The sequence below is a fragment of the Calypte anna genome, chromosome 2, assembly GCF_003957555.1.
Source record: "Calypte anna isolate BGI_N300 chromosome 2, bCalAnn1_v1.p, whole genome shotgun sequence".
Classification (NCBI taxonomy): domain Eukaryota; kingdom Metazoa; phylum Chordata; class Aves; order Apodiformes; family Trochilidae; genus Calypte; species Calypte anna.
In genome coordinates this window covers 36691269-36713672 of record NC_044245.1, presented here as the reverse complement: position 1 = coordinate 36713672, position 22404 = coordinate 36691269, and the positions used below count along the sequence as shown (strand labels likewise).

Below are 22404 nucleotides of genomic sequence, written 5' to 3'. Positions count from 1 at the left end.
ATCCTACTTCTCCATCAAGTCGCCTCTCTTTGTCTCCCTCAGAGTAGCTGAGTCACTTCCTGGGTTTAAATCTTGGCTTAAAACCTTCTTTTTTGCCCCCCTCGGTGTACAATGGATTCTTTGTGGAGCAGGGAGGGATACTGCGTGGGGAGACAATAGGGTGGAAACAAAATGTGCTCCAAGGTCTGCTCTTGTCTCACTGCTCTACCTGAACATAAACCCCCTTTCACCTTCATGGGAAAAAAACTCATTGGCATATACCAGGCAACTGCCTCTATTTTATGTATTTGTTTGTTTGTTTATTTAAATTTTCCTCCCCCTCTGCTGTCTGGGAGTGGTTGCTCTGGCAGTTGAGAAGGTACCATGAGCAGCAGGAATTTGGGCTGGGATCATATGTCAGAGAGGATGGGAGAGAAAGAGCCTGAACTGAGAAGGCTAGATGAGCATCTGCACACCATCAAGAATTGCCCCACAAAGTGGTTTGCCATTCAGTGGAATTGTGAAACTTGGCAGATAGGGCTGATTTGTTTCTTTTACAAAATATCATCTTGCAGAGTCATAGTGTTATGTTCCATCTTGCCAGGTTAGAGAGAAGGAGATTTTCAGGTTTCGATTGGGGAACTAAATGAATGCTTACGGAGCTCCAGGTCCTTCCTCTGCCCATGTCTTAGATTCCTTTACATTATCTCTTTGCAGAAATACAGGTTAAAGCCTCAGGAAATTTCTTTAGGATTTTTTTAAATTTTATTTTCTAATTCTTTCTCAGAAAGGGGTAAAAGAAACTAGTTCAGTCCCTCAATCATTTTATAGCTGGAGAAGGGCCAGCATTGATCCTGGTCATCTCCTACATGATTGGTACAACCTCGGCAGAGTGGGTTAACTTCAGTGAGTCTTGGGTTCCCATTATTAAAAAGTAAACAGCAACTTCTGGAATCCACAAAGATACACTAAAGAGAAACGGCCTTAAGATCTCCAAAGTGGTTCATATCAGTGGGCAATTGCCCATGGACATCTGTATAGAAGTAAAAAAAAAAAAAGACATTGAAACCTGAAATAGTTCAAGCCAAAGAAAAGGGTACAGGATGGAAAATACTTAGGAGGATTATATTGACCTCTTCAAACAGCTCCCTGGGCTCAAGCAGCCCTTTCAACACCTAAGGAAAAGGCTGGGTTTTTTGATATGGGAATGTAAAAATGTGCTTCCTGAGCATGCTTTTCACATGGGGTCTCATCAGCTGTGGCTGGAGGTTCCCAGATGGCCAGGCAGCAGTTCAGGTGCTGTGTGCAGTCCATATTGAGGCTGTTTAAAGTGCTGGTAGCAGCTTCAGGAAATGCTGTCTATTTGAGCCCTAAGGAGAGCTTCCCTGGAGGGATGTGGTGTGCACCTGCCCTACGTTGGTCGGGAGTTACTGCTTAACGCTTTGGCAGGATGCGGCCCCGCAGGTGGCCAGAAACAGCAAAGCAGGGTTCTTGGTCAGGTGCTTTTTGTCTGGTGGAAAAAGCATGAATGTGTGGGAGCAGCTAGGAGAAGTACAAGTTTAAGTCATTAAATGTACAAATGAGAGAATAGAGCCAAGTAGAGAAAGCTCTTTACAAAATACAGAATTCTGTTAAAGCAGCAAGACGGCACAACATAAGGAATGTTTGGTACATGTTATTGAAACTGAAAAATCAGAGTATGGAATGAATTGTAATTTAGCATAATCCATAATTTTACAGTTTTCATTTTGAATTATTTATCTTATATGATTTGATTAAAGATAAAACTGCCTGACAAGATCTTGAATATCTCTGCATGTCTTAATGACAAATGAAAAAAGTTCTCATTATAACTTCACCATTCAATTTTTTTTTATTTTTGTTGTTTCTATATAGCTGCCTTTTATTTTTAAAGCACATTTCAGATATGCATTGTGTACACGCGATTCCATAACCCATCAGGCTTCAGTGTTGCCTCAGTACCTCTGATTCAGTAAATCAGATCATAGGCAGCATGCTGTCATATAATAAGGTGTCTGATCCTTATTACCAGTTTGTTGATGCACAGACTCCTTCAAATTGACCATTGCAACACATGGTTTCCCCTGAAACTAGCTGTGATAATTAGCGTGGCTCTAATGAGACAGAATGTCACTGATCTTGTGCTGAACTGTCGAGTATCGACGCTACGGATGGGAACTGTCAAAGCTTGCCATCTGTGACAGAGCTTGGCATATTCCATTTGCAAGGTAGAGCATGCTCAATAGACTGTTTTTAAACAAATGGTCCATTTCTTGATTAGGGCTCTGTGTTCTCTTACTGTGGAAGACTTTATATCATAGTTAAAGTTTTTGCCTTTTTTTTTCCCCCCCCCTTGTTTTTGCTTGGCTAAGCTTGTTAGGAAACTCAAACCTTACTAATTCTTAAACTGGTGCTTTCCATCTTTGTTTTTTGGGGAGAGGTGCTGGGGGAGATAGTCGTGTATTTCTTCTTCCTTCCCCAGTTATCTTAATATTGTTTTTCTAAGTCTAGCAATTCCATAATGCTTTTATCTGTTTGTTTTTTTTTTTAAATTTTTTTATTAGGCAGCAAGGGGTAGGGATGGTGTACTTTTGAAGGACAGAGGAACAGAAATTAAGAAGTCTTTGGTGACGTGCAGTGTCAGCGTGTGCACCTGGGATGAAAGATGGAATTGGTCAGGGGAGTCGGGAGCCCAGGCTCCCGAAGCCGGCCCTGCAAAATGCCATGCAAAAAAGTCCAGCGCTGCTTATCATTCCAAAATATGCTTTGTTGCTTTTTATTTCCTCCTTCTCTGGCAGACCACACAGGGCTTGTTCTGAAGAACATTTTCACTAATCTGATCAGGCAGCCAAATACGCCGGGAAAACTGCTTTAATGATCCCACTAATTACCTCAAGTCAATATGAACTGTATTATTAGACTGAGGGAAAATATTCCATTAGGTCTCCCCCTTGGGAGTTTCTCCGCTTTGTGATGTCACCGAAGCCTTCGCCCTCTCGCTTGTAATTAATTTTATTTACACACGCAGGCACGCACAAGGTCACACCTGCACAACCGGAGCTGGCCAGGGAGCTAGTGGCACTCAGGCTTAATCAGATCTGTCATAATTACCATTCTGCATGTTTCTGACACACGCTGTGAAATATTTCAATTTAACTGCCGCTACCAGCACAACCAGATGTAGTGTGAGTGTGGCTGCATTGGAAATATTATTCCTCAGGATAAACTCTCTCCTCCTCCTTTTTCCTCCCACCCCCTCTCCCTTTTACAGCTAATGTGGCACAGAAGCTGATGTATCCTGTAAATCTTGAATGCAGCGCTAGATTGATAACAGCAGATTAGACAGTTTAACCACAAACAGCTTGTTCATTTTTCACAAATGAAAACCACATGTGGTGTAACTAAAATTTCAGGCTCCTCTTTTTTTTTTTTTTTCTTTTTTCCTTTCTCCCCCCCCCCCTCCCCCCCCCTCCAGGCCCCTCATCTCCCCCCCTCCCCTTCATCTTTGGTTTTTGTTTCCTTTTGTGTGTGTGCTCCTATCAAGGTCTGCCTTCCACTGTAAAGGGGGAAAATAAAAGAGTAAACATATAGGGGGAAAGAGACACTGCTGTCTTTGGAGATTATTTCTCCATGACCTTTATTAAAAACCTTCCTTGATTTGGCAAAGAAATTGGATATTGCACAGTGGTTTTGTCTCTCACTGAGACCTTCTAATCTCTGGGTTTTATGCCCACTTATTAAAGAAGTCATCCTACTGTGCTGCTTTTCAAAATAACATGCCAACAAATACCTTGCTTTAGGAAGAGCTTCTAACCAAAAATGTAGTCTTCACTGTCACCTGAAATTAGCAGAAATAAAATTTTCTGCCAAAGTTTTTCAGCACAAATTCTCTCTCTTTGCTAACTCTTCACTCTCCTTCCTTTGGGGAAAAGATTCTTCATAAAAAATAATTCTCAAAGTGGTTAGAATTTTGGCAAATAGAATTTATTAATTTTTTTAATGAAAACATTTCGGTGTTTCATTTGAAAAAAAGATTTTGGTTGGCTTTTAGGAAGAAACCTAAGTGTTGTCTTTAAATTGCTTGAGGTTTTTATAATTTTTTTTCCAGTTAAATTGTTCATCTTAATTAAACAATCGTCAATATTTAGTAAGGATTTTGTTTTAAAGTAGTCAGCTCTTTAGTAGATTCACAGCCAGCTATTTTTTCTACACAGAGAGAAAATAATGCAGTTTTGGTAGAAAGCTTTAATTATAAGGATCTAAACCAATTCGTACAGCAAGGAAAAAATACAAGTGTGCTGAATGCCTCTGAGCAGGTATTGTCAGGCAAGAGGAGCAGAGCAGTGCATCTGATGGAAATTCATCACATCTAAACTGTAATAAGGCTTCCAGGGGAGGTTTAAAAAAAAAAAGCAAAAAAAAAAGCTTTTTATTTTTCTACCCATTGCCAGTGATTGGTGATGCAGTGGCAGTGTTGAAAGCACAGGAGGAAGGAACTAAGGACTCAGTGCTTAAAGGCAGCCAGAGGAAGGGGAGCAGGATAGTTTTTGAAAGCTTGTGAAGGGACAATTTGTAGCAGAAAATTTGGCTACATTGATGGCCCCCAGACTGCTGCAGAGAGGTTTTAAGACCTGTGGCCATACCGCTGGGCCTGAAGTTACTGACTGTGTAAATAGTTCCCCAAAGATGATCTGGAGTAGATCAGCTGTGCCAGTAGAAGCAGATGTGCCACCAATGTCCCTTGCTGCATGGCAGTGCCGCCTCGACTGCTGAGTCCTCTGGGGTCTGTGCAGACCCTAGACAAAAGGGAAATACTGTCTTGGTGATGCATCTGAAGTGCAGGAGGTGCTATGGCTGCATATGTCTTGAAAGGGAGTCTGGAACACAGCAAAGAGGATGGCAGGAAGGGCTCACCTTGGGAGAGACAACGTTGAAATGAACCATCAGGATTCTTGGATGGCCCCAGGAATCCAGCTCTTCTTTCTTCACAAAACTATTAAAGAAATGTTGTGCAGTTGGAAATCACTGGATTGCCAAAAGAAAAAAAATCATGGCACCCCTCCTCCTTTGATTCTTTTAGCTTTTCATTCTTAGGTAGAGGTGTTCCAGTTCCTATACTCCAGATGCGTGAATCAGCTCTTCCCCAGGCAGCACCTGCTGTCTGCCTGACAAGAGGTGCTGTGTCTGGCAGGATGGATTTTCTTAATTTCTCTTCCTGCTTTCTGTATCATCACCTTCTGTTTTGTTTTCCTTTCACCGCCTTCACTAAATCCTTTTACCGTAGTTCTCCTCTTAGCCCTTCTTTGACTTTTTCCCATTCATCACCATGTACATCCTCACCATCCACTCTGGCTCTGTGTGCCCTTTTCTTTTGCCCTACTGCAGTCCATGTGCCCCATAGCTGTGCCTAGGACATCCTACCCCCTAGGTGCATCCTCCCCACACTCAGATGCTTTGCATGAACACTGGCTTGTGCATGGGGTACAGCATGGACACCCCATGCCCCTGGGCTTTGCTGTGTGGTGGGGAACTGAGGGCAAGTTGCCAGCACTGTAGCCGGCTCTGTGGCTGAAAATCATTCTATCATTTTATCAGGAGCAAGAGCCATTCTTGATTTCTCAGGTTGCTCATGCCTGCTGTGAGTAGCTCCCTGATTTGGGAGGCTTTTGAGGATTCCTTGTATTGGTATTTTAACTTGAATAAACTAAGGCAGTATATATATATAAAAAAAGTAAAAACCTAAAGCTAGAAAAAAAAAGAAAACACCAAAACAAAACAGGGAGAACTCTGAGCAAGCTGTAGGAGAGTTAATGACTTACGGAAACAAAAACAAAGCTGTAGTGCAAGAGCTGAGAAGGGAGGCTGAGGAGGTAGCGAGCAGCCCGTGGTTCCCGGCAGTGGGGGAAGCAGGGCACCAAGTAAACAGCGCAGAAAACAAAAGCGAGCTCAACCCGTAACTAAACAGGAAACGACAGGGTAAAATTCCTCCTGAAAAACCCAGCACTGCTAAACACGTTATTGCAGAGAATAAAGGCATCTTATGCAAACACAAATATACAGTAACAATCCGAGAAGCAGCTGATTACAGCTCGGGTGATAGGGTGTTGGGCGAAGGAAGGAATAAGAAATAATAGATACGTGTTTTCCTTCTGAATGTTGAGGAATTCAAAACAGAACACCTGAAAAAATGCTGCAGGATTTCTGGGTGCAAGATGTGAAATGAAACAATGTTTTGCTCTAGTTAATATTTTAATTTCACCATTACTAGTAATTTATCAGTGTCCTTTTTTATTATTATTATTTTCCTCAAATTTAACCTCTAAGCCAAACTTCAGATTTTTGGTTATCAATTGCCCCAAACTGTTAGCATGTAATGAATAGACCAGCGCAAGCACAGAGCCAGCTAAGTGTGTGATCTAATTTTCTAATACTTACCTCATTCCAAATCTGCCAAATTTTTTCTGAATCCACACTGTTACTCAGTGGTCATCTCAGTTTTGTTCCCTGCCTCGTCATGTTCCCTGACTTCAGGATGACATTTGAGAAGCCCAGGATTGTTTCAGGATCTTTCTGAAATAAAGATGCCTGGAGTGAGTGGTCCTTAGCAGAATCCCCTAAAGTTTTGGACCTCAACTGAGCAAGATTTGCACACGTATCGGTTACATCTGTGGCTTTACTTAGGTGACTGAGCCTAGTGCTTACATGTCTAGTATGTGTCACTTGCAAGAGTGAGCTCTACAGATACAGGAACTTTCCACTGTTTATATAAAAACACATTGTTTTTTTAAAAGCTATGACAAGCTTAAATAAGATCATTTTTATTTTTGCTTTGGGGTGGCTGTTTTTGCCAAATCTGTAAGAAATCATTTACTGCTCTTATTAAATATGAGGAGAGAGCTTAGTGAAAGGGATTGCTCCTTAGGAAAGGAGACAGGATGGAGGGAGCAGGGCAGGAAGAAGTGTGCCTGATTTAAGGGCAGAACCTGCTGTTGTAGCTGCTGCCCCTTCTCAGCAGCTTCTGCTCCCTGGAAATATGGCTGGGGCTGGGCTTGGCTGGCACTTTACTTGGAGGAAAAGTCTTAACACTAAGTGCTGCTCTCTCTAGGAGTTTTTCACTTGTGGATGTTCTTGGCCGCAACCTGACAGCAACTACCTGAAAACACTCTAGTGTTGGTTCCCAACCTTGGACAGTCAGGAGGGAGAAATTCCATCTTTCCAGCTTTCCTATTCTTTTGAGTCCATGACAATGCTACACAAAAGGGTATTTTTTGTGTGTGTGATTTCTAAGAGCTTCACTGCCTTTCATTTTCCATGAATGAGATGCAGGCTTCTGGGTGCTCCCATTTCATTAGCTTGGAGATGTCTGTCAGTGTGGATTCTAAAGATGAATTTAAACTCTATTGAGATAATGGACATTATTAAAATTTTGTGATTGTTTAATTGTTTAACAAAATCCAGAAGAAAGTCTGAAGTTTCTTTTAAATTTTCTTAAGTGCCCCCCTCACCCTTGGCATTATCAGAGCATTAAGCATTCTTCAATAGGAAACTGAGAGCCATAGAAGCCAGCTGAATTGCAAGGGAAAAACTCAAAGACTTTTTCTCAGAATATTTAAGTGTCCAATTCAAATATATATGAAAACATTTTGTTAGGCTGTAAAAATGTGAAGGGATGTCTGAGAGCGAGTTGGAGCTCTGTGAGTTTTGGAATGATGTCACTTGTTGGAGCATCTTGTCAGCTACACTGAATTTACAGTGAGGTCCAAATATCTGTGAGCCTGTGATTCCTTGGTGTGTGGTAGATCTTCCTGCATTCCAAAATGAATTCTGAAAAGAAAAAAAAAAATGTGACAAGAAGCCACAGATTTAAATTACTCCCTCTGGTAAATTATAATATTTAAAAAAAAATCTAACAACATGATATGCACACATTTAAGTAATTATGGAAGTAACACTTTGGCCCTATGGCCTTTTTACCAGAGGTTTTCTCCCCAAGGCAAATTTTAAATCTCTCTAAGCAATGTAATAATAACATTCGCTCTTCACTTGTAAATTGATAGTAGTAAAAAAGATTTTTAAAATTGCCAGGCTCTTTCTATTAAAAACTCTTCTCTAACTAAACTGCAGATGTAGCTGCCATACAAAATTGATTGCATATTTAAGAATAAATAAATATGGGCTATTAATGGTCATGGTTGGATTTAGGGTTGTATTTACTTTCAAGAGAAGCATCAGTATTGCAATGAAACCAGTACTTCTTTCTACTTAAATCAAAGGTAAAGGGACATATATTGCCAGTCACCCTCTGTAAAAACCACTGACCCATTTTATACATCTATACTATGAAATGTAATGTACCAAGCTAAAACTGACTTATTTAATAATTAGCAGGTTTTTGTTCTTGTTTATTTAATTTTTTTTATCCTTAAGTCCATTTTTGTCACACATATCAGTTATAGTGCCAGTTGAATCATGTGTTGAAGAGGAAGGATCTGGAATAGAGGAAGGCAGAATATGACTTCAACCACTGTTTTTTGCATATATTACTTTTCCCCTTTATTTTTAAATATGAATGTAGTTGCATTTTATGTAAGGTTTTCAAATGCATGCATATTATGTTTTTTGATTAGAGCTTGTGCCTATGTATCATCGGTAAGCAATTGAAGGGAGGTAATACTGTAGAAAAGATGCTTTTGAAAAAGGGAAGGGAAAGGTGGAGGAGGCTGAGAGCAGAGAAACCAAGCTTGGGAGAGTCCCTTCACTTAGGTTATTCAGCTCTCTCTCTATTCAACTAAAAAGTAACGATGCTTATGTTTTCAGACCGTTTTAGAGTTATGGGATAGGTTTTGCTTTCATTAGCTGGTGGCACATCTAGAATGTTCAGACTGCTGTTTGTGTAATTGCCAGCCCAGGGAATGTACCTACCAGTTATGATAAACCTTCAGACCTTAATCCAACACGTTTTTGGTAGCACAGGCTTTTAGCCACTCACCATAGGTCTGGGTAGGAAGGATCTAATATGAGCAACGAGACTGTGGGGGCCAGGCCACAGCTCCTGAGGTCATTTTAGTTTTGTATTTGTTTGCTGCTTGTCATTGAATTTTAGAGGTAGCTTTAGCAGCTTCCCTTTTGCTGTTTGTTTGTTTGAATGTTTACTGGGGTAGAAATACATATCTATTTTTTTAAGTGCTACTTCTAGGGAGGAGAAAAAGCAGAGAAGAAAAATCGACATTAGGAACCCTTTTCCCCCACTTTATCACCAAAAAAATTTCAGTGAAATGCTATCAGTACCACTGCTAGCCTTTTGGTAATTTTTATTATTTTTTTTTACAACCCAGAGAAGAGGCAGAGGTAACATCCGGCCAGATGGTGCAGCTGAATAGTAGGTTAGATAAGAAATATAAGGAAATGGCATAATCTGTTCAGTATTCTTCAAAGGAAGTTTTTTCTGTTAGTAAAGTTTACCTTTTTTCTGAAAAGCCCTATGAGGTTGTGGGGTTTTAGTTCATTTGTTTTGCTAAATCTCATCTATTATGATGGCAGATACAGATTAACTTAAAATTCACATCTGGCTTTCCCTTTCAGTGTTCCAGTAATAAAAGCCAGTGAAACAGATAAAGCAGAAATGCCTGGAGATAAAGGGCAACTTCAGGTTTCAAACTTTCTCTGATTTAGGGGAATGCTCAAAGGCAAAGTCTGAAACTTAAGGCTGATTAGTGTAAATAAAAATACCAAGGCAACCATCTTTCAGGGGACATTTTGTTATCACTTCAGGCCACATCTCAAGAAGAGGCATTCATACTCTGGTATCTCTGCTCATCTTCTGGATTGGGCTGAAAACCAGTTTTTGGTTCTTGACGTAAAGGTACATGGTTTTGTGAGCAAAGTAGGACAGTCCCAAAGGGTTGAAGATTCCCAGTAGTTTTTAAAATTGCTGGAGAGTTTGTGCCTCTCAGAAGTCAGCTCTTTAAATTATTGAATATATAAGCTAAATTGAAAAGATTTTCACTAACCGATGTGTTCTTTGGTATCAGAAGCTGTTAAGCCATGAAGATTATTAGTCTTCTGACAATTTTAGAAAAATATCCAGTAGCCCTTCTTTTACAGACTTCAGTTCTCCTGTGCAGCATTTAGGACCATTCAGCTTTACATGGGAGATAACCAGGACAATTTATGTATTTTAGGAAAGGTAGGCCTGCAGTCAGAATAAATTTTCCTGCAGTCAGGAAGTTCCAGAAGAACATTTATTTAAGGCTAAGAAGGACTGCTTCAGTCATCTAGGCTTGATCCCATGTCTGAACCCACAGGTATTTCACCCAGAAAGAAATCAGATTTAAGTAATTTCAGCCTGAGAATGAATTTTGAATTTGCTCTGTTCTTACCCTGCAGTGGGTGTTCCCTGCTGTAGTTTTCCAGATAATACAAATGTAATGCAAACTGCATTTCACAGATAAATCAAAGCAGCATCCATTTTTATTTATTTGTCGTATTTGTTTGTGCTGAAGTGACATTTGTTTCTTTTGCTTCTCAATCCTGTATGCATGGACTTACTGATTCAGAACCCCCTGAATTTTCAGTCCTGTTGAATACTGTGAGAAATCTCAGCTGAAAGGTTTAATGCGTTTTCCAGTCAATGTGTAAGGGAAATTTGGCCTTATCAATTTAAGTGCTGGAGATTCTTTCATTGCATTATGGAAGAATCTTCTCTAAGCAGAGATTATTCTTAAGAACTTCATAACATTTAAAGGTTAATATGTTAGGTAAAGAACAATATCTTAAGACAAACATTTTTATTACAGGACATGAAGGGATAGCTCTGATTAAATTACATGATTATTTGAATGGGAAAGAAGACAAAGTGCATCATTTCTTGCCCTCAACTTTAATGCCTTTAATCAAATAATGACCTTCTGGAAATAGTTAATTTTAAGCATTTGGAAAGATCAATACCACTTTGCCACCAAAAAATGGCCCAGATGATGAAATTTGATGTATTTAAAGTACCATTTCACCCTTTTAACCTAGTAAATAATTTAAAATGCTTTCAGTACTCCTTTGCTACCATTATGTATCTCATTCAAAGTATTATGACTTTTCCAAAAGCAACCTTTCTGTACAATGAGCAGCTTACAGGTTTAATACTGAAGGCTCAGAACACAGACATATACTTCAGTGGTTACGTTGGCCTTTTTTTCTTCTCTCCTATACGTGGATTCTGTTTTGAAAAGAAATGGAAATATCTATGCAGAACACAGACATTTGGAATGAAAGCGAGATTTGTAAAGCAAGTTCGATGGCTTTTGCAGGGGAAAAGTTCAATATTTAAAGTTTAATTCTCAAGTTCCTTTGTTTTGTTTTGTCTATAAGCTTTTGTGTTAAAGGTGAAGGATTTAGATTGTTCAGACAGTTAAAAGCTCATTTTACCAAGTGTAATTTCATATCTGTGTTCTATAAACAGGAGTGCCTTCAGCATCGTAAATAAAAAAAAAATAAAAATTGCCCTCTATTAGCATGTTTGTGGGCAGATTAAAAACAGTCTTCATTAGCATAAGTAACACTTACAGATTCTTTTAAAAGTAGAAAATTATTTGCTGAATGATAAATTGCTAGCTTTATAGTTAGTTGCTGAAAATGTGCTCATTCAAAATGTCTACTTTAGTTTATCTACAATAGTCTTTTTTTTTTTGAGAAGTACTGTTTAATGGGTTGTGTACTTAGTCTTTGTTCACTATAGACGCTGAAATGCGATTCACACTTTCTGCTAAAATGTTTGCATCAAGTAACTCCTTATTTAGACTGATTTCTTTTAAATCCATGTATTTTATTATACTATATGCCCCAGAGAATGTTACAAAATAATCTTAGATATACTATACCAAAGAAAAACTACATTGATACTCTAAAATGTTTTACCTTCTTGAACAGGTTGGGGTTTTTTTGGTTTGGGGTTTTTTTTGTTGGTGTTGGCTTTTTTTTGTCTTGTTTTTTTTTTTTTTTTTTTCAATGTTGGAGCCTTTGTTAGTCATCCTGTAAGAAACATTCATCATTTAGCAAATTATTATCACTATAACAAAATCACCAAACCAATTGCTCCCCCTTGAAGCCCTTTCTTCCCAGACTCGATGTCTTTGTTGCTGATTTGGAAAGCTGTGCCCAAAACACATTTTTCATTATTGTAATGCTACCTTCTTTGATCTTAGGATTGGTGTGTGTATACCTTACGTGCCGATTTCAATTACCTTTTCTTTGCCCTTCTTTTAATAAGAAAGATATCAGAATGCAAGAACAGTTTGGTAGAAATGCTGTGGGAAGGAACAGAAGATTTTACTTAAACACAGCACAGGTCAGACTGAAGAAAATAGCATTTGGATACATAGATAAAATGTGTAGATTCTTTCTTCAAAAATAAGCATGCTCATGGGTCTTGCAGAGTCGAATGTTTGGCAATTACCCTCTTTGCGCTTTTCCTGCAATAGTTTGGCAGTTCGGCTTTCACAGGTTTTTTCCCACTAATGTCTTATGTTTCTTCACTAAATCCCCATCAGAAAACCAGACAGAAGACTCTTATTTATTTTAAATATCTTAGGTTTAGCATCTTTTTTTTTTTTTTTTTTTTTTTTCTTCACCATTTTCTTGCTTACTGTAGCAAGACCTTTGCAGATGGTACTTGGTTACTTGAAAGTGCATAACAGTATTTTCTTTGTAGCAGATGGATTTAAGACTTTTAGTTCCCAATAAATGTAGGTTTACAATACATAACTTTACAGGATTTGTGTTGTATATAACAGGTTTGAACATATTATCTCAGAATTCATCTGCATGGCATTTTCAGCTTATCCAGGGCCCATGCCAGTATTTTAAGTAATAGGGAGAGCATAGTGATTGATAGCAGCTAAAGGCGTGATTCTGAATAGAAACAAAGGTTTTAGAACAGAAGGTGTCAAATTAAACTTTGTCAGTTTGAAAAGTAGTAACATCCTGAAAGTTCTCCAAACATATTTACATGTGGCTAATGTTTATATTTTGCTTTGTACTCTCTTTATATTCAGTGTAATGTTGCCTGGCAAATTTACTCTGTTTTAAAATCAAGGTTGTTCCCAATGTCATTGCAGAGTTTTGGGGGGTTTGCCTTGCTGCAGACAAATGAGCTTAATTATTTTAAGGCTGTTTTTTTTTTTTTTAAGTGCTGTACTATATGTGCTGTGGGTTGTGATATAATCTAAGTTACAAATATTTCCTTATTATATTGTGGTCCTTTCCACTTCCTGTAAGACTACAAAGACATGAAAAAACAGAATTCCAAACCCTCCTTCAGAATAAATTGTTTGAACTAGACTGAAATTGCTTTAGACTTAAAATAAATGTAAGAGGAGGAAAATCAGCCTTGTTAGGTTCACTTGTAAAATCAACCACATTAACTAAGGCACTTCAATACTTGTTTACATCTAACTGAAGAAAACTTAAAAATTTTACAGAACTCTGAATTTCTCCATTATAAAAGTCTGTATGATCACATTACCTAAAATTTAAAAAAGCATTTCATACATTCCTATTTAGCTGACTTTTAGGAATGACCTTTATGTCAGATACAGCATTCTGAAACTGAAACCAGATGAAATAATTAAGGTTTTGTTTGTTTGCTTTGAGCCAAAGGACCACAGTGGTGTAAAGTTTGTAGTCTCCTAGCAAAGTAAACCCCCAGAGCCTCTGTGACTGCCCATTCACTGTCTTTCCTGAGAATATTTCTGAGATCAGCTATTTCCAGAAATAAACCATGAAGAACAAAAAAATCATTTCTATCCTTGTAATTTTTGAAGAATTCAGCTGATAGTTTCCACATTGGCCATCATATGTTTCATGATGAACCTAGTGGGAAAGAGACTTTTTTGTAGAATAGCAGTATACTCTCTGAACCCTGCCAGAAGTATCTGATTTCAGGATCATAAAATCACTGCTTCCCTGAAAGGCTAGCAGAGATGTGCTTCAGGTTACAATTCATCAAATCATTTTTAGTGAAGGAATTAGAAGTATTATTTCAGTGAAAAAGATGATAAAAAAATACTGGAAATAGAATGTTAGCCATCAGCACATCAATAAAGCAAAGTCTGATCTACTGAAGAGAGGAAGAGAAAAGAAGGTAACTGGAGGAGGAATTTTGTAGTTAAAGAAAACTATTGTTTTGAAATATGTTTAATCATCATAATTATTACAAAATTATTTTTATTACTGGACATTTTTAAAAAGAGTTCCTACTATCTTTAAAATAAAAAAAAAATAATCTGTGGTTCACATGGTCACCAGCCAAAATATATGCAGCTTCTACAAATGGTAGTGCAATTTTTTGAGTTTGTCTCTATACCTTAGAGACCTGTTATGGGAGGGGACAGGGATTTCTTAATTTAAAATTGTATGACAGCATTTCAATTAAAAGATCTTGATTTGGTTCTCATCCTCTTCCCCCCTCCATTCCCCACAAACTACCTATGCATTCTGATTCAGCCTCTTGTAACTCACTGCAGAAAACTAGTACTGCTCTTGAGTGTAATCCTGCACGTAGCCCCATGGCAGCAAGGGAGGCAGAGACCCATGAGCACCATGTTGGTTTTGTAAGGGGAAGGAAGAGTTCATACATGGACCTACTAACATGTCCCAGGGTGCCTTAAAATGGGAAGGGAGAATTCACTGCCCCTTGCTACAGTTTTTTCTCCTGGGGTGCAGGGGGCCTTCTGCTGCTGCCACCTTCCTCCCTCTCCCCTTTTCCCCCAGCATACTTCCTGAGAACCCAGCATATTTTGTCCCCACTTAAATCTTTTCTTTCTCAGCTCTGCTACCACCATCTCTCTAACATTTGTCATTTTGATACTTTCTATTTCTCAGGGGCATTCTCTCTTGTGTCATTTGTTCAGTTTTCCACTTGTATCCAAGAGAGTATACTTCACATTTTATAAACACCTCACTAAATATTTTCATATACAATATGAATGCATTAAGATTATTTGTTTACTTTCACCTCTTCCTATCATGGCAATATTTTTACGCTGCATTTATTAACTGCTAGCTAAAGATATGAATGTCTACAAGAAAATAAATATCTATGCTGTATCTATTGTATCTAGTAGTAAACTGGTCTAGATAAAGCATTTTTGGACTAGCAGTACATATAAAAAGGATCTAAAAATTTATGTACATTTTTGTTGATTCGATAAAATGTCACATTATTTTTCTACAGCATTATGAAACAAAATTGCATGGACCTAGTTTTGAAAACAGATCCTTGAAGCTAAAAGAAAGGAAGAATGCATGTTTCATGCATGTAACATTTTTTCCTAAATTTTAATATACAAAAAAATTACTGCTGATGCACACTGTGGTAGCTAGAATGTTTATACTCTTCTTTTAAAATTATCCGTGCACAAGTAAGGAAAAAATTCCTTAATTAAATTTTAAGAAGACATAAAGAAAAAAATGTTACATTTTCAAGATGAACTTGTTTGTCTCTTTCAGGACCAAATTAGCAACTGCTGCAGTCCTTGCAGGGGATTCTGTAGCCCACCTTCATAGCATGTACCTGAAAGCCACATCTGAGTAGTTGCACTCTTGGCAACTTGCTGTCCTGTGATCTGAAAATGGCATCAAGGATATATCAGAAGCCTGAGCCATATCATGTCCTTACCCCAGACCCTAATATTGTACATAAAACTGAGGCTTTTTTCTGAGTCTGTGAAAGAATTCTGGGAATGGATAATCATCTATCACTTGAAATAAGTTCACCTGCAGGGTCACCTCTACTTGTAGCAGATAGGAAGATGTTACTTGGCTGTGTCTATTCAAAGGGTTCCTGGCTTTTGAAAGGTCATGAGAGAGCTCCTCTACCTCTAAGGTGTACATTAGACAGCCCTACAGTCAAGGCAGATTTTTGAAGTACTTTGTTGCTTTGAGTAGTAGTACCAGGATTTTCACCATCACTCAGCAGACAGTTTACTGGCTCCTGAAAGGCAGTGCCTATGCCATTGATGTACCTTTGAATAATAAAAATAGGTGGCAGAGAGAATATCCTGGTGTCAGTGAAACCCCTATCCTGTGGAGGGGAGCTTGTGAAGGATTCTGCCTTTGTCAATGGGTTTGTTTCTAAGCAAGCAAACCATGGCCAGTGTGGGACCAAGGGGAAGGTGCTTTCCCAATCTCTGGTGGTTGTCAGGGGTCCAGGAGGCAGCATGGCAGCCTCACGGTGTGTTGGTGTTTGCCTTGGTGTACAGGGACGGCCCTTTCTTACCGGGGGAGAGCGCGAGAGAATGTAGCCCCCATAAAGTACACATTTTGCCCTCATGGACTGAGGAAAAACACTAATGTTTTGCTGGTGTTATCTTCAAGGGGTGGCTCTGTGAGCTGTTACGTTGGAAAGAAGATCCCTCACCAGAGAACAGGACCCTCTGGGAGAATCTCTCCATGATCCGAAGGTTCCTCAGTCTTCCTCAGCCTGAACGTGATGCCATTTATGAACAAGAAAGCAATGCAGTTCATCACCATGGTGACAGGCCTTCCCACATTATCCATGTGCCAGCAGAACAGATTCAGGTTAGTTTACCTTGGCCAATCCCGCATAGCGCTAAGTAAATAAAGCTTTAAACAGAGCAAAGGAAATTAGTGTTTCTTTCCTCCCGGCCAGGCTAAACGCAGGTCTCCTGGTACAAGATAAGAGCACCGCCAGAGTTCAGAGGAGAGCGTGGGGCTACCCACGGTTTTTCCTTTTGGTTGGGTGGTTTTTTTGTAGCCGTGTGGTGGCACCGGGCAGGGTGAGAGCCACCTGGCTGTCCCCAGCTAGGCAGGTGTCAGGGTGGGAAGGCAGAGGCGTTTGGCACCCATTGCCCAACCCTTTCCAAAACGGAAAGACCTTGCTGCGCTGCTGCCCGGGAGCTCAGCTTGAACCTCCAACAGTGGCCGCTCGCCCCGGGTAGGAGTGAAGGGAAGGGGATTCCTCATCCCACTGGAACCCTGGTGGAGGCTGGGGTGAGTCAATGTTTGTTTGTTTTTCCTTCAGAGCCCCTCTCCCACCACCCTTGGGAAAGGAGAGCATAGAGGAGCTTTCTTACCAGGCTTGCTGACCGCTGGACCTTGGCTGGGTGCTGCTCCTCAGGTGAGCTGGCACAAGGGCACCGTGTCAGGGAGAGACAAGAGGGGATACAGGAGCCATGCCACAGGGCTTGGAAACAGCCACCCTAGGCTCCAGGGCAGCACTGGTGGTGTCCCCTCCTCCAGGGGCGGCAGCTGCCTTTTGCTCTCACAATGGTACTGAGTACCAAGAGTGTGGCTGACTGCTTTGCTAAATATTGTAGCCCACGTCGGCAGTGCAGACTGCTGTCTCTCTGAGCTGGGGACTCTTTAATCCCTTCTCATGAAAGACCTGAGGTCAGCCTTTTAACTGCTCCCTCTTAAAGGGCAGATATTACCCTGTGCTTTCCCTGCCTCAGCTGAGACCCAGTGTATCATTAATACTACCTATACAAAAATATTTACAAAGCTAGGAAGGATAGCGTTATCTCACAGCCAGAAACAACAGGAGTGTATATTAAAGATAAAGCAAACTGAATAAGACAATCCCTTAGGATATCAAGTACAAAAATAATTCTGAAAGCCTGGAAACTTGCTGTTTGATTTAGCAAAAAGAGAGAGAAAGATCTATATTAAGTAATAAAACAGCACTTGTTTGAAAATGTACATTGTTTTTAATAAAATCGCTTCTTAAGGGGATAAAAGGAGAAGCTTATGCACAGTATAAACATTCAGCCACTATGCCACTTACTTAGATTTTCTTGCCTTGTTGATAAAAGTTGTGTGTTTGATCTCATAAATGTTATTCACAGAAGCAGTTGCATTGTAATCTCTTAATATGACTTGTAAGCGTAAGAATTGGGAGATTGGGCCTGAGTTTTGTCTCCACTCTGCTACACGGTAATTATTGTAGATACATAAATATGTAGCTAAGACAGAAGATTTCAAACTGTACATACAAAGCCTCCAATCTTTTAAGAATTCAATGTGCTGGGGGTAGTCTTGGATGTCTTTGGGATTGAAACCTTGAGTAGGACTGCTCACAGACCAAAAAGCATGGAAGGATATGAATAGTGATGTGGCAAGAGCCCTAATTCTGCTAGCATTTGTGTCGGACCTCACAATTACAAAGATGACTTAAAGCAATGGCTCCTGAACTGTTGAGAACTATGCAAAGTCTCCCCAACCACTGCAAAATGGACAGAATTCTAATTCCTGCAATATTTATACTTGTTGTACAGTATTTTATGCTTCTTAGAGTCTGCAGGTGAGCTGCAACTGGAAACTTGGGAACCACTACCAACACACAAAAAATGGTCGAGGGGAGACTCGCAAAGGGAAATGAAATGTAGTGATGGCAACTGCTTGTTTTGCTGTTGTTGTTTTTTAATAATAACTAGTGGTTTGTACCATATGACAAGAAATTTGCTGATCCAAAATATCTTACTAACCAGTGCTTCCTGTGCTGTGAAGCAAAATAATTGTCAACAAAAACAGTACTGATAAATTCACTCTTGATTTTAAACATGATCTTACAGTGAACCGTACTCTGGTGGTGGATGAGAAAAACATTTCTGTCCCTAGGGCTCAATGCCTCACCTTTTAAGAATGTTTCTGAATCCATGCTTGCAAAACTTCATTTTAAGCTCTTGTTAATTATTTACATCATGATTGGCTTTATCTTATGCTTCTGATGTGCATACTGGCTCATTTTTATTGCCTGGGTTTTTTGGAATGCAGCATGTTCCCTTCTAATAATACATAGTGCAACTTACTTAGAGCTTTGCATCTTAGTACTTTATAAATATTAACTAAACAATCCCCAGTACAAACACAGAAGCAGGTAAATATGTTTCTTCCCTGTTTATACGTTGGGACACTTGAGCACAGGCAGGACAGACGCTCTCCTAGACCACAGGCAAGAGAGTTCAGAGCCAGAATGGGCAATACAGATTCCCTACCTCCAGATCTCTCAGTCCTTGCTGAAGCTGGGTTTGACAGCATGATGTTAGGTGCTTCCAGCTAATGAATTCTCTGTCATAACACCTGCAAGTTTGACGAGACTTCAGTGCCACAATAAGGTCAGATTAGTAGTGGAATATTTCTGCACTTAACTTAAAATGCTCTCTTTCTCCCTGATCCCCTCAGTCTAGCTACTGCTAGAGATTTGCAGCCCTTGGTTTTGGGCAGCAGCCGCTGCTGCTGGCAGAGCTTTTGTTCGTTTGCCCTCATCTGGCACTTTTCTCACTTCACCCCTGCTACAATTCTGGCTAAACTGGTCAAGTTAATCCCATACTATGTCACCTACTTAGCATTTTGTCTTGTCTGCACTTGACTCATGAAGCATGTTCATTAAAATTTGTCAGCTGAACCACAGCAATGTCTTGTCATTGGAGCTTGCAGTCAGACAAAGCCAGTGTTTTCCTTCTACTCCTCTGTCCATATCCCTGCCCCTTTATTCCTCCTCTCTTCTCACACACACAGAGAAACGTGTGGTATGCAAAGAGTTACAAGTAATCTTTTAATTCTGTTTCAGCAATAATGGGCCTTTTTTTTGGTAGGTTGTTTTGTTTTCGTTTTTGTTGTTTAAACTTACTAACCTTTGTTTATAGCTTTGCAATTTGTCCCCTCGGATTTTCTTGGTATCATAAAATACGGGCAGGAATACATTTACAAAAAAAAAAATAAAAAAATAAAAAAAAATGCTGTGCTTTGTCTTGCAGCAGCAGCAGCAACAGCAGCAACAGCAACAGCAGCAACAGCAACAGCAACCAGGTCCCAGACTACCCCCAAGGCAACCGACGGTAGCATCACCAGCTGAATCCGAGGATGAAAATCGTCAGAAGCCCCGACCACGAACAAAGATTTCTGTTGAAGCCCTAGGGATCCTACAGAGTTTCATACAAGACGTAGGCCTGTATCCAGATGAAGAAGCAATCCAGACTCTCTCTGCTCAGCTTGACCTGCCCAAGTACACCATTATCAAGTTCTTTCAGAACCAGCGATATTATCTCAAGCACCACGGGAAGCTGAAGGACAATTCCGGTTTGGAGGTGGATGTTGCGGAGTACAAGGAAGAAGAGTTGCTCAAGGATTTAGAAGACAGCATCCAAGACAAAAACGCAAACACGCTTTTTTCAGTTAAACTAGAAGAAGAGTTATCAGTAGAAGGGAACACAGAGATTAATGCTGAATTGAAAGACTGATCTAAAAGTATTATTTTCTTTCAACAGTGCCACTGGTATTTACTAATGAAATGAAAATTCCATCTTGCGTTCTGTCAAAAACCTTTATTATTCATTGTTTGGCCAATGAATCTTCCAAACCTTGCACAAAAGTTGAAAAAAGGATAATTCAGACTGCACTAGATGTTTTACTCTGTTTTACAAACTGCTTCGCAGCAACAGATGAAGCGTTGAGGATTGTTTGATATTAATTTGTGTTCACTGGATACACTGTGAGTGTACCCAATAAGCATGATACCAGTGATTTTGATTCTGGAGCCTTCAGACAAGCATTACAACTTTTGTGATTTACTGTTTTTTTGTTTCTGTTTCGTTCTTGTTTTTTTAATTATTACTGTAGCACTCCACACTTGATCTTTGGAAACTCACATTTATTTAAAAAAGTAAAATAATAAAGAGTTTGTTACTCTTGTTCTATTGTATGTTACAAAAGAACTATAGACTGTGGAATGCAGTTTAAAGATAACATATGCCAACAAATGCCTTGTATTATATGGCACTGCCGTAATTCAGATTTGTTTTCTTTTGGAAATAAAGGTCACTGTATTTTTTTTTCCATTCTCATTGTTACATGGTTTTAAAGAAAATGAAAAAGAAAATGTGAAACACAATTTAGTCCTCATTATTTATTTGTAGATCCTGCAGCATCATGTTGTAATTAATTTTTTTGGAAGTTTCCGTTAAATGTAATATTGCTTCTCTTGTTATCATACTGATTTTTTTTTTCTATTTATAAATGTATTTTGATGGGCAGTAAAACAAAGTGTCTTAAAAGTTTTAAATAGAGAAAATGTGCTTTACACAGTTGCCTATAAAAAGTGCTCTATGTTATCCAAGCAATTCATACTATAAGCTTCACTCTTATTGTTGTATGCAATTTTTACTATCATGCAAATAAGCTTAGGTAAATAAAACTAATAGATCACCTTAGAAACTTATGCAATTAATGTGAAAATAATTGATGTTTGCAATGTGTCTTCCTTTGGTTTACAATCAATTTTAAAGCTACAGCTGTATAAATTTTCTGTATAAAGGTGTATTTCTTTTTTATGAGTTTATTGCTATGAAAACACCAGTTATTTTGTTACAGCTGGCTGTTTTTATAAGTGTATCACAATTTTCTTTATGCAGAAATGTTCTGACTAGGAGTGGTTATTGACTGTAACTACACAATTAAAATTGTTTGTATGGTATGATATGGCAGGGTTTGTCTGCGTATGTGTATATCTGGGAGGAATAACTTGTTCTTAGTGCACACTGTACATTCTTGCCCCACTTTGAAGATGACATTTCAATTGTTCTCGAAAATCACAGGCAGATTTTTATAATGACCTTCTTAGAATTTGAATTTAGGTAACATACTTCAAAAAGAAACAGTTTGGTTATGAAAATCATAACCTATCTTTTCTTGGTTTAAAAACTTGCCTGTCCAACAGAGATAGCAGGATATTACTGAGTCAAAAGGCTATCAGGCATAAACATATTTAGAGTTCCTGGCAGTAATGCACTTATAATGGATACAGCTGGTTTTATTTTACAGTAGAATTATGCTAACACTATTCTTTGCAATTATGTATGAACATTTAAAAATCACATTAATAGTCACAAAGTAAGTAGGAAAGATGGACTTTGCATATAGCAGTCCCCTTCTAAGTTATGTTATTTGTCTTGATCACCAATAAGGTGCTTGATAAAGCCGTAACAATTGGAGAGCTCTGAATTTATGCAAAGCTCATGTCTAGGCTAAAGAGAAATCTACTGTTTAAAGTTGTGAACTACACAACACTCTTCTCTTTTCCTAGGAGGGAAACAACTTAATCCCATATGTGAATCAGGGGTTGAATTTAGCACAGCTCTTCTGAAATGACTAAAAGCTTGCAGAACTCAGGATGAGTTTCAAAGGCACAAATGTCTCTTAGGTTGCAGCAGATTTCTCCTTTTAGGCCCATTAAATTTTTTAAGATACACACTAGTCAACAAAGCAGGTTTTCACTCCACATGTTTAAAAGTGCTGGAGGTTGCCCAGTTCCTCTGAGGCAGCTCCCCTGGGGATGCACCGAGAGGCTCCCAGCTGCATCATCTCTTGGCTGCAGCCAGGACTGGGCTGGATTGC

At 39.1% G+C, this 22404-nt stretch overlaps 1 protein-coding gene across 4 annotated transcripts in view; it reads left to right on the top strand.

Moving 5' to 3' along the window:
- SATB1 (SATB homeobox 1) overlaps positions 1–21491 on the top strand; it is a 73388-nt gene extending 51897 nt beyond the window's left edge. For 3 of the 4 annotated variants that reach the window (XM_030445405.1, XM_030445404.1, XM_030445406.1), the window contains 3 exons: positions 16369–16572; positions 17036–17131; positions 19770–21487. In XM_030445405.1, coding sequence (XP_030301265.1) covers positions 16369–16572; positions 17036–17131; positions 19770–20252 — 783 coding nt within the window. In that variant the 3' untranslated portion in view covers positions 20253–21487. Of the gene's footprint in view, positions 1–16368; positions 16573–17035; positions 17132–19769 lie in introns of all 4 variants that reach the window. The other variant, XM_030445407.1, reaches the window with a different exon arrangement.
- The last annotated feature ends 913 nt before the right edge of the window (positions 21492–22404 follow it).